This window comes from Haliotis rufescens, unplaced genomic scaffold, assembly GCF_023055435.1.
Source record: "Haliotis rufescens isolate VD_foot unplaced genomic scaffold, xgHalRufe1.0.p SCAF_12, whole genome shotgun sequence".
Lineage (NCBI taxonomy): Eukaryota > Metazoa > Mollusca > Gastropoda > Lepetellida > Haliotidae > Haliotis > Haliotis rufescens.
The window spans coordinates 22,366,480-22,381,698 of record NW_025963802.1 but is presented as its reverse complement, the minus strand read 5'-3'; the positions used below and the strand labels follow the sequence as shown (position 1 = coordinate 22,381,698).

Sequence of the window (15,219 nt, the reverse complement as noted above, 5' to 3'; positions counted from 1 at the left end):
GTCTTCGCTGATGCCTGAAAACCCTTTCAACCTCTCGAACACGTTAGGCCCAACCGATGCCACATAACTAATCATTTCTGCTGTAACCAAAGTGTGCACTTTGTGTTGATATTGTGCCATGAACTATGCATGTTATTAAATTTAGGTGTTCCGAACTAAATTCCATGCCTGTATATTTTTCCGATTCGTATCGTTTTCAATTTCGAACAGAATTAACAACTAAATAAACTACAAAATCGCCGTTATGATATGGTATGATCAGCGAGAGTATTGTTCAACGTCGCCCTTAGCCATATTACAGCTATATGACGGCGAGTGACGCCAGAAATGGGCTTCACACATTCTACCCTCGTGGGGAAGGGAAATCGGGTCCGTGCCGAGTGAACCTCTGAACCGTGGAAATACAAGACATAGGTGTGATTGAATTTACCTTCGCTACAGTTGTGTTCTGCCATTTCTTTCAGACTATCTGTCCGCATTCTGAAAAGCAGCAGCTTTATGTGTGATGTGTGATTCTTTCCCCATGATTTGCCAATGAGAAGAGAGTGTGTCATGGTTGTTTGAGGGGCATCAGTTTTCGGCAAGGGGGAATTCTGCAGTGCTCTGCCATTTAGGTGCACTGATGTCTCTTCATTTGTCTTGTCCCACGATGCGTCCAACGTGTACCAGGTACCATTTGTCATATTTACTGAGAAAATAGATTTTGACACAGATTTTCCATTCTTAACCCAAAAATTTAGTTTTCCATTCCAATAGAATAACGCAACTCCATTGGAGTTCACTAATTCCCCACCGCTAGATAAGATGTAATTAGGCTGAAGGTCAATTTTAATGAACTGGAAAGTCAATCTGAAGTTGAAATTTGTAAAACATGTGGTGAGATCATCTAGACATGGCACACCCGTGTTCTGCATATCAATGTATTGTCCTGGCCCATCCAAAACTAACAATGTTCCTAGCTTTGACTGCTCAATACTGGCATCTCCATGGACCTTCATTGTGGTCAGTGACGTTAGGAGGTCTGTGCCATTGATGCTCGTGAACGTGATGTCAGTGGATGAGGAGTTGCAAGACGATGGTTCTGGCTTGGCGGTCGTTGCACGTGATATGATTGGTGTTGTAGATGGATCCTTGTTCTCTAGGAACATAATGAACAGATAATCGTTTGAACTGTTCATCCTAACAGGCTAAATAAATAATTCAATGTGAATTACAGTAAACTACGGTTAAAACGAAAATGGAACGTCAATGATATGTGATCATGTTTCACATGTTAATATCACACGTTAACTAAATGTTCATTAACTTATGTCTACAGTCGTCAAACAAAGTAGGGGATACTTGGAAATTAAAACTAAACTAATTCTCCAAAACTAATAAGAAATATATGTTTCAAGTAATAGTTGTATGATAAAAATAATGAACGAATTGGGAACACTTTACAACCGGTAGTGAAGTATGACAGTTGATATTATGACCGACAACTAGCTTGAAAGATGACAAGGGGTAAGATGGGAAATTTCAAAGGAGACTTTTTGAAACAGTAGTGCGTAATACAGCTACGATTTGTCAAACATTAATTCCCTCGACGAGGCACACTGCGAATGAGTTTGCAAATGGCGATTTGTGGGATTCTGACCCTCTCCTCTTGCAGCGCCTGGCCAAGTTCAGCCAACATGGTTGTCGGTCTATGACGTTGACGGACACGTCCACCTATCATGTCCCAGACGTGCTCAAAGGGGTAAACGTCTGGGCTCATTGCTAGCCATGATATTCTATGGATGTTGTGCTGCTGGGGTGAGCACGGGCCTTGTCGTCCTGAAGACAAAACGTCGACCCACAAACGGGACATCAAAGGGTGTCAGTATGTTGTCCCGATAGTACTTTCTAGATATCTTTAAATCATATTTTGATATCAATAATCGAATTTAAGATATCAGCAATTCTTTTCAAGATATCAGTAATACGCCTCACCATATCATTAATTCATTTCGTGATATCTTATATTTTATTGCAGATATCTACAATTATCTGCATCAAAGATATCTTCAATTCGATTCAAGATATCTTCAATTCAATTCAAGATATCTTTAAAACAATTCAAGATATCTATAATTCCGTAATAAATGTGAAAACGGCTTGTCATAGAAGTGCAAAGTGAATCGGGTCTCATCTTAAAACATGACACGTGACCGGTGACGACAACCCCAGATTCAAGTTTGTGTACACTCTTGGCTTCTGTTGGCAATATGACGATTTGTAAGGAGCGGCACAACACGTGTCACTCGAGCGTACAAACTATAGTGTATGTTTTTGGTGTAAGGTTTTGCAGACGTCAACTTTCTGCATAGAATGATTGTCGTCAACACTAATCTTAGTTCTTAGTTTTGGTATTAATATATTCATTACATGATTCTTAACTTTTTAAGGATATATATAAAAACTTCTTCACTGGATATTTCAATAGAACGTTTAGGTTATTCAACTGGTTAACTCTTTACAATTCCATCGGTTTGTATCAGAATGAGTCTGTGGTCGTTACAGTTAGAATGATTTGTTAAGCGGAATGTAAGAACATATATAAAAGAGGAACTGCTGAGGTTTTCAGTCATCAAGGCATTGGAATTACAACATGTCTCTCTCGTCTACGTGAACCAAACAATAGATAATGGTCATTAATTAATGTGTAGGTGACTACCACATATGTTAACTGCATTAGCCGTGGGATTTGTTTGTAGCAATATCAGTTTTGTTTGTTTGTTGTTTAACAATATTCCAGCTATATGAAGGCGGTTAGCAAATAATCGAATCTGGATCAGACAAGCCAGTAATTGACATCCTGAACATCGATCCAACGCAGTTGGGATATGATGACATGCATCAACCAAGTCAGCGAGCCTGACCACCCGACCCCGTTAGTCGCCTCTTTCGAGAAGCATAAGTTGCTGAAGACCTCTTGTAACTCGGATCGTCTAACTCGGGTCAGCAATATCAGTGACTGAAATGAATACGTAAACGATAAATACCTAGAAGTCCAGCTCTGGTCAGATCTTGGCGGACGTTGAAGAAGATATGGATCTGTTTCATCCAATATGTAAATGTTTCAACTTTAAGCATAGTCGTGTACCCATTACCAATCCATAGGTGATGCTTGGCGAAATTGTGCGGCTTGACAACTGCAGCAACAGTTCCCCCGATGTCGGCCCCATCCACATAAAGATGTAAACCGTGGAACTTGCTCCAAGACAGATCTATCTGGTACCAGGTCTCAAGTATTAGGTGATGCGCTACGCCGATTGTCCACATGCCTTTTGATGTCCCCACTGTGCAGATGAAACTATTGTTTGTGTACCGCATGAAAACACCACTGTCACCGTCCCCAGTAGCCAAGATGGGCATCTCATTGCTTACATTGCGGAAATTGATGTAAAAGCTGTATGTGAACCCTGAGTTACACTGGTCGAGGTGCTGGATACAGGGATCTGTCTGGGGAATCTCCACATAGCCGTGACTGCTGAACACCAGGTATGTCTCTGTCTGGTACGTCTTAACTTCTACCATGTTGTGAATTGTCATATTTAGATGTGTTGTTGTAATAATGTTCCCAATCTGTTCAATCACCCTGTAGTTGTAGTTAGCAATTTCTGATTCTGCAAAATAAAAGAAATATAATGACAATAAATTATTGATGGCTAAAGCTTGTGATGCATGTTTCTAAATAATGAGATAAGAGAATTGTTCTTGCTTTCATTGGATAATGAAAACATTCTCTGTAATTACCAACAATTTGTTCATCTATCTTTGTTTTCATTACTCGACGAATTAACGTCTTTAGTCGCAAGAACTGTGAGATCTTTTTTGTCAACACATTGACTCGGAAAACCTAAATGGAAAACGCTGGTAATAACATCCGTGAAACACGTGTTACATTCGTCCTAAAGTGGGGTATTCGAAATATGCAAAATACAAATAATTAAATAAACGTACAGAAGATATTTGATAAAATGAATTTGAAGGTATAACTTCACAGTTTGACTTTGCACTGGGCGTATTCAGGAATACGACAATCAATAGTTGAAACTAGGACCCATTTAGTTATTGCAGACTGGCGCATATCACATACATGCAGTATGTTCTATATATAGATTCATATGTGAAAAAAACAAACAATGCGAGGCACCAGCTTTACAATAAAATAATTTTCACAAAATGTTTAATCAACACAGGCAAATGTGCAACAATAAGAACAACATTCGTTTCAAATTCCCTGTTTGACATCATTTCTCGGACTGACACCCTTACATACTGATTTGGATAAAGATGGTCTCTCCACTGTAAATGAGCGCATTTGCCTATGCAGACCGCAACCAGGTGACGCCGCATTCGGCTTGTGTGTGATGAACCACTGTGTCTCTCACATTATTGCAGACCACCTCCGTGGTCTAGTGGTAGAGCGTCCGCCCGAAGAGCGGAAGGTCCGGGGTTCGATCCCCGACCGCGTCATACCAAAAGACGTTAAAAGATGGTACTTGTTGTTACCCTGTCTGGCGCTCGGCATTAAGGGGCTAAAACAAGGACTGGTCGGCTCGGAGTCAGTATACTGTGTCTGAGTGGGGTATTCATGTTAAACTGCGGCATGGTATCTCAGTGAGCTAGCGCTATAAATCGGCATCATTCCTGACTAGTGCAAGCAGCCACACAAACACACACACGTACATGCACGTCGCTATATAAGTGCAATAATCTTGGAAGCGACGTTAAACCCCTATTTCACCTCACCTCACCTCACATCATTGCAGTAAAACGTCCAACAATATCATGCATTTTGTGTTTAAATAAATATATGACTGAACAACTTACACATCATATCAGGAATTTTGAGTAGATGAAATTGGCAAGTAATCATAGATTTTTCAGAAGTTATTACAAATAGACCCAAACTGTATGAAGGGCGCTACTGCCAACTGACTTGCCGTAATGGCAGCGGCATGTAACGCGAGTTCACACATCACCAGGCAGCCATATAATTCACTTCTGTGTACGTTGTTGCTCAGTCAAAGGTATCACAAGAACTACTTACAATTGTAGCAGATATAGCAAAGAATAGAATTTGGTTACACTTTTAACTATGTTAGGATGTCGAAAATAACGATCATCATCAAAGTTTAAACTTGTTGAAACTTGTGTGCGTGTCATGATATTTACACTTCATGTCATATCTGAAGTTTTTCACAATCACAATTATTGAAAGTTTTTAACGGATTGACTGTTATCATTTTCTCGTTCATGCAGTTTTGAATCACTGAATCACAAAGATGAGGAACCGTAAATGATAACATTTAAGACCTCAACACTGTTGTTGATATTGAGGATGTACACGTCTACACTTGTGTCCAGACACGAGGTGTATCACAACGTACTGACTCAAGACATCAGTAGCATACTTACTTGTTAACTGACATCGAATTCCGTAGTAATTGTCTTTACATTTGCATACGTCTTCGCCGATGCAGGAGCCTCCGTTTTGGCAAAAATCTGGTTGACACAAAACTGAAAAACATGAAAGACATTCATCAACCAGTGTCTTAATTCACATGAAAATTATCTAGACGTTCATTAAATATTAACATAACGAGTGTGGTCTAGCATACAAAGGGGGGATATTAATGAAGACATACGGCAGCATAGAGTAATGATGTACTTAAGTCACTTCTATGATAGGAATTGTCCAGACACCTTCTGGGTTGCAGCCGATTAGCTCCAGACGCATACAGGGTCTGCCCACGAAGTGGGTGATGATGAGGTGGACAGTGTCAGTCACCACAGCGGGATGCAACTTCACGGAATATGCGACGGTGGCATTATGTGTTACAGGAATGTGCTGAAAGCAAACACGTACATAATCTCAGAATTGTTGCGCATGACATTGTTCTTTATGTTTTTAAATAGAGATGTCCTTGTCACGCGAAGAGCCGGTAACATCAGCAACAAAACAGTACAAGGGAGACAACTCTTTCCTGCTTTGTTTGGCAACCCTTTCCTGTTCGAAATGAGTTTGTATATGGCATTTTATGTCGCTTCAGACTGTTTCTTCCTAAAGCGTCCGCCTACCATCATTTTAGCACCCGGCTTTTCACAATTATTTTTCCATTTAACACACAATCACGAAAACGGTTATTATCGAATAATATACACTAACCTAATAAAAAATATCAGTTTTGTACTATTTAATGTCCGAACAAAAATATATTCAGACAATTTAACGTCTCATGTGTCATGAATTACATCATATGTGTCAAATATGCTTGCTTGCATGAAATGCCATGAACAGTGGTGATTGTTACTCACCTACGTGTACAGCTAGTTTCTGCTACATCTCACTCATGAAATGCCCTGAACAGTGGTGATTGTAGCTCACCTACGTGTACAGCTAGTTTCTGCTACATCTCACTCATGAAATGCCCTGAACAGTGGTGATTGTAGCTCACCTAGGTGTACAGCTAGTTTCTGCTACATCTCACACAGGAAATGCCCTGAACAGTGGTGATTGTAGCTCACCTACGTGTACAGCTAGTTTCTGCTACATCTCACTCATGAAATGCCATGAACAGTGGTGATTGTAGCTCACCTACGTGTACAGCTAGTTTCTGCTACATCTCACACAGGAAATGCCCTGAACAGTGGTGATTGTAGCTCACCTACGTGTACAGCTAGTTTCTGCTACATCTCACTCATGAAATGCCCTGAACAGTGGTGATTGTAGCTCACCTACGTGTACAGCTAGTTTCTGCTACATCTCACTCATGAAATGCCCTGAACAGTGGTGATTGTTACTCACCTACGTGTACAGCTAGTTTCTGCTACATCTCACACAGGAAATGCCCTGAACAGTGGTGATTGTAGCTCACCTACGTGTACAGCTAGTTTCTGCTACATCTCACTCATGAAATGCCCTGAACAGTGGTGATTGTATCTCACCTACGTGTACAGCTAGTTTCTGCTACATCTCACTCATGAAATGCCCTGAACAGTGGTGATTGTAGCTCACCTACGTGTACAGCTAGTTTCTGCTACATCTCACTCATGAAATGCCCTGAACAGTGGTGATTGTTACTCACCTACGTGTACAGCTAGTTTCTGCTACATCTCACACAGGAAATGCCCTGAACAGTGGTGATTGTAGCTCACCTACGTGTACAGCTAGTTTCTGCTACATCTCACTCATGAAATGCCCTGAACAGTGGCGAGTGTAGCTCACCTAGGTGTACAGCTAGTTTCTGCTACATCTCACACAGGAAATGCCCTGAACAGTGGTGATTGTAGCTCACCTACGTGTACAGCTAGTTTCTGCTACATCTCACTCATGAAATGCCCTGAACAGTGGTGATTGTTACTCACCTACGTGTACAGCTAGTTTCTGCTACATCTCACACAGGAAATGCCCTGAACAGTGGTGATTGTAGCTCACCTACGTGTACAGCTAGTTTCTGCTACATCTCACACAGGAAAAGACCTGAACAGTGGTGATTGTATCTCACCTACGTGTACAGCTAGTTTCTGCTACATCTCACACAGGAAATGCCCTGAACAGTGGTGATTGTAGCTCACCTACGTGTACAGCTAGTTTCTGCTACATCTCACTCATGAAATGCCCTGAACAGTGGCGAGTGTAGCTCACCTAGGTGTACAGCTAGTTTCTGCTACATCTCACACAGGAAATGCCCTGAACAGTGGTGATTGTAGCTCACCTACGTGTACAGCTAGTTTCTGCTACATCTCACTCATGAAATGCCCTGAACAGTGGTGATTGTAGCTCACCTACGTGTACAGCTAGTTTCTGCTACATCTCACACAGGAAATGCCCTGAACAGTGGTGATTGTAGCTCACCTAGGTGTACAACTAGTTTCTGCTACATCTCACACAGGAAATGCCCTGAACAGTGGTGATTGTAGCTCACCTGAGTATGGGTAAACACTGCTACATCGAACACAAATTCACGCCCTGAACAGTGGAGAGTTTAACAGACCTGACTGTACAGCTCCAGACGTGATGTATCTGTGAAGAGGTTATTGTAGAGCATCTGTACATCTCTCACATAACGTGACGGGGTTACGGTCCTGTTCCTTTCGGCGGGATGTTGGAACACTATCTTAGATATCGCCATCGGGGTCTTTAGCTTCACCTAAGGGGGGAATCAAAGAGCCAGGATCTGACTTGTATGTGTTCGTCTCAAGAGCTGTAAATAACGTGTGTATGGAGAGCAGTTGTTGGATGCAGGTGGTTGGTATAGGTATGTTACTATTAAGCTTGTAGAAGGGACATGTTACATAATGCCATTATCCGTGTTCGTCCTTTGTTTCACAGCTTCTGTTACAGGATGTCCACATATTCATGTATCATCGACGTTGTCAATTTGCTCGGATACTGGACAATGCAGTAACTCTTTGTCCAAAATGTGACTAAGGTGTGTGACTAATGCTGTGAAGATGTTGTTAACAGTTACCTGAACCCAGGGATGAGTATCTGTGTCCGCGCTGCACCAGGCGCCGATGTGTTCCTCTGACAACAGACAGTGTTCATGCATGGACACAGATACTATAGTACTCTTACATCTTGTCAGGCATCACTATCACAGCTTTACAAAGGATATTTACTACGAAAACAAATTGGTGGACAGTTATAAGGTGGGCTACTTATCTGTGAGGGGGGGGGGGCGCACACACACACATATATATACGCACAGAGAGACAGAGAGAGAGAGAGATTGGTACCTGTGCAACAGCCATATCTAAGTTGTTCCTTGCTGTGGTGTGGGGAGCTAGTGGACACAGTCAACTGGGCATCAGCTATTGTTTTGTCCGACATTCCAAGCGGTGTTTCACAAACTGTAGGAAGAGATGTCAATTTTGGAACCAGCAGGTGGTGTTGCGTTCATGTAAGTGAGCGAGTGAGGTTGTTCCCGATTCAAGTTGTATTGTAGTAGTTTATCACGGAGAAACTGTTAAACCAGGGGTTGGCTTGTTGGCTTTAATCAATGGCTAACTCACTGCCACTTAAACGTAGAAGATACATAACAATACAGAACCGTCCGTCTGTAGCGACTAACCAACATACCAGTTTGTGTGGGTGTTGAGGGAGTCGTGACTGTGGCTGTGCCTGGTGCTGTAGCTGCTGGAAGGGGTCCTGGAACACGTATGCGCTTTTAAGCTTTATAAGAAAGTTATGTTTCATATTTCATTTTGAATAAATTGCATGATGATAGACCAGAGAAAACGTTGAATATGTGGCTGGTTATTTTACGTTCGGCGTAGTTCCGGTCTATTGCCAGCGCATGTATTTGGATGCTTTGTTTTGCGTGCCCCAGGATTTCGGAATGTTAACACTAATGGCCCAGCTTTTGCAAATGCAGTAAAATTTCTTTTCATAATTAGAAGTATCAAGTATCTTTACTATTCGCATACCTCGGAATTCCAAGTAAATGACCAGCTTTGAACAGTAGTATAGCTATATCACAGACTTTACTGAAACCAGCCTTGATAACCAAAATGCCATAATCAGTTATTCGAACCAACAATGCATAACAGTACATCAATTTAACACCTACACGAACATTCATGCACCTAACCCAAACACACTTCTACAATTGTAATCTTAATTTTGTCGGGGGCAAAGTATCTATCAAAGATAAGAGGACAGTCAGAATGATCGCAGTATTTAAAACGTTTACAAATCGAAAGGAACAAACCATTTGTGATTTGGGCCCTTATGAGCTCGCTTTTGACAAGAGGTACCAGTTGTAGTTGATAGATTCTCATGATGACGCCTGTGTTCAGCGTGGACCCAATACTCAGCGCCTCTGTCGGAAAATTACCAGGTTGTCTTTCAACTGACTGGGTAATGCTGCCGATGGTCTTGCTGTTGAGTAGGAGTCGAAGCCCTAGAATTCTGTTCCAGGAGATCTCAATCGTGTACCAGACACTGAGTGAAAGAGAAGTCTTCACGTCGATCCCCCAGACGTGCGATGAGGTGGCCACGTGACATGACAAGGTCGCCCCTTCATAGTACAGCCATATTCCATTATGAGAAGTTTCATCTACTCCATTAGAAATCAGGTATAGCTTCCGTGATGTCATATTTTCAATGTTCAGTGTCAGACTGTTGGGGATAAATGCAGAACATTTCCATCATTGAACACTTGAACTGATGTAACGTAAGAAAATTAATGTTTTATAATCATCTGGTGAGGCGTTATTGCTAGGTTTCTTCCTATCGGTAGATGACACACGTGTCCTGCTCCTTACCTGTAGGTGAAACCAGAAAGACAGGTGTCGAGACTATGTAGGCATGAAGACGGCTGGCCTGACCCTGCTGCGACCGTGGCTGTTCCTCCCTTGCCCAGACGGATGAGGCTCTGTGTCCCCAGAGTCTCCACCGCCACGCTGCCCGATACACTCATGTTGAAAGACGTGGTTAGCAGAATGTTATTTTCAATCCTCAAGAATATGAACTTGGTTATAAATGTGTGTATCTCAATCTCTGAAACAAGCATGAATCAAATTACAGTACGTATAACCACGAGGTCGTCTATACATGTCGTGTTTGTTTGTTTATTTGTTTGTTTAACGCCGCACACAGCAATATTTTGACGGCGCTTTGTTAATAAACAAGCCTGGACCAGACAATATAATGACTGACATCGTGAGCTCGATCTATGCAATTGGGATACGATGACATGCATCAACAAAGTCAGCTAACCTAACCACTTACGACTGTCGCCCCTTACGACAAGCATAGTCGCTTCAGATTCCGGCAAGCATGTGTTGCTGAAGACCTATTCTCTACCCGGATCTTCACGGGTACTATTCAGGTCGGTATACAGTCACACTGTACCTGTGTATTGGCACTGTTCCCCGAAGTACGCTCCTTTACACTGACAGAGGTTATCACCTACACATGTTCCTCCGTGTTTGCAAAAGTCCTTCTGGCAAAGACCTAAAAACGAAAACCTCTTTGTAAAACAACACTGAGAAGAGTTTGATATTCAAAGAACAGATCTTGAGATTTCATTTGTTGGAATCAACCGTTCAGCCTAATGAACTATGTGAGGTGAGGGGAAATTGGGTTTAACGTCGCGTCCAAGATTATTGTACTTCTATAGCGACGTGCATGTACGTGTGTGTGTTTGTGTGGCTGCTTGTACTAGTCCGCACTGATGCCGATTTATAGTGCTAGCTTACTGAGATACCATGACGCAGTTTAACATGAATACCTCACTCAGACACAGTATACTGACTCCGAGCCGACCAGTCCTTGTTTTAGCCCCTTAATGACGAGCGCCAGACAGGGTAACAACAAGTACCATCTTTAAACGTCTTTTGGTATGACGCGGCCGGGGATCGAACCCCGGACCTTCCGCTCTCCGGGCGGACGCTCTACCACTACACCACGGAGGCGGTCGTTAATGAACTATGTATATGAACACAATATGCTATATATTTTAGGTATACAAGATATATCCAAATGATATAAGCACTCACCTGTTGGTTCGCATCCAAGTATTTCAAATTTAAAACAAGGTGTTTTTTCATATGTCTGAGGTTCGATCCTGATGGCTTTTGTGACAATATGTGGCTTGAATCCCACCCAAAATGTTAGTGAATTGTTGTAAATCGACTGTATGTCCTAAAACAAATACATATATTATTTGATTATATGTGGCAGTTGCAACCCCGAGAAATACGTATGTATTATACCTTTACATTTCATACTCTTGTGTTTAGTCATAGATGGAGTTCTGTTAATGTCAGTTCGCGTTTGATTGGCGCAAGACTACCACTGTGAAGGTATAGCATGCGAGAACCATGAATCACATGTCCAAAACAATTCATGGTTCTAGTAAAACGATTTAGAAAAGAAATATATTAGATCACGCCATAAGTATTTTTTTGTTTTAATTTTGTCATAGTTTATAGTTATAATGTGAGTTTAACGAGGCTTGAGTAAGACACGAATGTGTGACGGGTGAGTGACGAGGCTTGAATTTGACGCAGATGTGTGACGGATGTGTGACGAGGCTTGAATTAGTCACAGGTGTGTGACGGGTGCGTGATCAGGCTTAAATTAGACACAGGTGTGTGACGGGTGAGTGACGAGGCTTGAATAAGACACAGATGTGTGACGTGTGATTGGCGAGTCTTGAATTAGACACAGGTGTGTGACGGGTGAGTGACGAGGCATGAATTAGACACAGATGTATGACGGGTAAGTGACGAGGCTTGAATGAACACGGATGTGTGACGGGTGAGTGACGAGGCTAGGCTTAAATTAGACACAGGTGTGTGACGGGTGTGCTGAGACTTGAACTTGAGATGCGTGTGTGTCGGGTGTGTGATGAGTCTTTAATTAGATATGCGTGTATGACGGATGAGACAGGTGTGTGACGGGTGAGTGACGAAGCTTGAATTAGACACAGTTGTGTGACGGGTGAGTGACGAGGCTAGGCTTAAATTAGACACAGGTGTGTGACGGATGTGATGAGACTTGAACTTGACATGCGTGTGTGTCGGGTGTGTGATGAGTCTTTAATTAGACATGCGTGTATGACGGATGAGGCAGGTGTGTGACGGGTGAGTGACGAGGCTTGAATAAGACACAGATGTGTGACGGGTGATTGGCGAGTCTTGAATTAGACACAGGTGTGTGAGGGGTGAGTGACGAGGCATGAATTAGACACAGATGTATGACGGGTAAGTGACGAGGCTTGAATGAACACGGATGTGTGACGGGTGAGTGACGAGGCTAGGCTTAAATTAGACACAGGTGTGTGACGGGTGTGCTGAGACTTGAACTTGAGATGCGTGTGTGTCGGGTGTGTGATGAGTCTTTAATTAGACATGCGTGTATGACGGATGAGACAGGTGTGTGACGGGTGAGTGACGAAGCTTGAATTAGACATAGTTGTGTGACGGGTGAGTGACGAGGCTAGGCTTAAATTAGACACAGGTGTGTGACGGATGTGATGAGACTTGAACTTGACATGCGTGTGTGTCGGGTGTGTGATGAGTCTTTAATTAGACATGCGTGTATGACGGATGAGGCAGGTGTGTGACGGGTGAGTGACGAAGCTTGAATTAGATACAGTTGTGTGACGGGTGAGTGACGAGACTTGAATTAGACACAGGAGTGTGACGGGTGAGTGACGAAGCTTGAATTAGATACAGGAGTGTGACGGGTGAGTGACGAGGCTTGAATTAGACACAGGTGTGTGACGGGTGAGTGACGAGGCTTGAACTTGACATACGTGTGTGGCGGGTGTGTGATGAATCTTTAATGAACACGGGTGCGTGACAAGTGAGTGGCGAGGCTTTAACTTGACATGCGTTTGTGACGGGTGTCTGATGAGGTTTGAACTTGACATGCGTGTGTGACGGGTGATTGACGAGGCTTGAATAAGACACAGGTGTGTGATGGGTGATTGGTGAGTCTTGAATTAGACACAGCTGTGTGACGGGTGAGTGACGAGGCTTCAATTAGACACAGGTGTGTGAGGGGTGAGTGACGAGGCATGAATTAGACACAGGTGTATGACGGGTAAGTGACGAGGCTTGAATGAACGCGGATGTGTGACGGGTGAATGACGAGGCTAGGCTTTAATTAGACACAGGTGTGTGACGGATGTGATGAGACTTGAACTTGACATGCGTGTGTGTCGGGTGTGTGATGAGTCTTTAATTAGACATGCGTGTATGACGGATGAGACAGGTGTGTGACGGGTGAGTGACGAAGCTTGAATTAGACACAGGTGTGTGAGGGGTGAGTGACGAGACTTGAATTAGACACAGTTGTGTGAGGGGTGAGTGACATGTCTTGGATTAGACACAGGTGTGTGAGGGGTGATTGACGAGTCTTGAATTTGACTCAGATATGTGACGGGTGAGTGACGAGACTTGAATTAGACACAGGTGTGTGGCAGTTGTGTGATAAGGCTTCAATTAGATACAGGTGTGTGACAGGTGATTGGCGAGTCTTGAATAAGACACAGGAGTGTGACGGGTGAGTGACGAGGCTTGAATTAGACACAGGCTTGTGAGGGGTGAGTGACGTGTCTTGAATGAACAAGGATGTATGTCGGGTGTGTGACGAGTCTTGGATTAGACATGCATGTGTGACGGGTGAGTGACGAGGCTTGAATGAACACGGATGTGTGACGGGTGATTGACGAGGATTGACTTAGACACAGGTGTGTGACGGGTGTGTGACGAGGCTTGAATGAACACGGATTTGTGACAGGTGACTGACGAGGCTTTAACTTGACATGCGTTTGTGACAAGTGTCTGATGAGTCTTGAATTAGACACAGTTGTGTGACTGGTGAGTGACGAGGCTTGAATTAGACACAGGTGTGTGACGGAAGATTGGCGAGTCTTGAGGTAGACACAGGTGTGTGACGGGTGAGCGACGAGGCTTGAATTAGACACAGGTGTGTGAGGGGTGAGTGACGAGTCTTGAATTTGACACAGATGTGTGACGGGTGAGTGACGAGGCTTGAATTAGACACGGGTGTGTGCCGGGTGAGTGACGAGGCTTGAATGAACAAGGATGTGTGTCCGGTGTGTGATGAGTCTTGAATTAGACATGCGTGTGTGACGGGTAAGTGACGAGGCTTGAATTAGACACAGGTGTGTGAGGGTGATTGGCGAGTCTTGAATTAGACACAGATGTGTGAGGGGTGATTGACAAGTCATGAATTTTACTCAGATATGTGAAGGGTGAGTGACGAGGCTTGAATTAGACACAGGTGTGTGAGGGGTGAGTGACGTTTCTTGAATGAACAAGGATGTGTGGCGGTTGAGTGACGAGGCTTGAATTAGACACAGGTGTGTGGCGGTTGGGTGACGAGGCTTAAATTAGACACAGGTGTGTGACGGGTATGTGATCAGGCTTGAATTTGATGCAGATGTGTGACGGATGTGTGACGAGGTTTGAATTAGACACAGGTGTGTGACGGGTGCGTAATTAGGCTTAAATTAGACACAGGTGAGTGACGGTCGCATGATCAGGCTTGAGTTAGACACAGATGTGTGACGGGTGCGTGATCAGGCTTAAATAAGACACAGGTGTGTGACGGGTGAGTGACGAGGCTTGAATTAGACACAGGTGTGTGAGGGGTGATTGACGAGTCTTGAATTTGACACAGATGTGTGATGGGTGATTGACAAG

The 15,219-nt window shown here is 43.2% G+C and overlaps 1 protein-coding gene across 1 annotated transcript in view; it reads right to left on the bottom strand.

Moving 5' to 3' along the window:
• LOC124143244 overlaps nt 1–15,219 on the bottom strand; it is an 87,847-nt gene that overhangs the window by 57,819 nt on the left and 14,809 nt on the right. Inside the window, exons 5-16 of the mRNA XM_048393443.1 lie at nt 11,539–11,683; nt 10,892–10,993; nt 10,303–10,537; nt 9,747–10,156; nt 9,116–9,184; nt 8,773–8,886; nt 8,505–8,560; nt 8,028–8,183; nt 5,737–5,881; nt 5,449–5,550; nt 3,027–3,650; nt 431–1,138 (exon numbers count right to left, since the gene is read on the bottom strand). Of these exons, the coding sequence (XP_048249400.1) occupies nt 431–1,138; nt 3,027–3,650; nt 5,449–5,550; nt 5,737–5,881; nt 8,028–8,183; nt 8,505–8,560; nt 8,773–8,886; nt 9,116–9,184; nt 9,747–10,156; nt 10,303–10,537; nt 10,892–10,993; nt 11,539–11,683 (2,866 nt within the window). The remainder of the gene's footprint in view (nt 1–430; nt 1,139–3,026; nt 3,651–5,448; nt 5,551–5,736; nt 5,882–8,027; nt 8,184–8,504; nt 8,561–8,772; nt 8,887–9,115; nt 9,185–9,746; nt 10,157–10,302; nt 10,538–10,891; nt 10,994–11,538; nt 11,684–15,219) is intronic.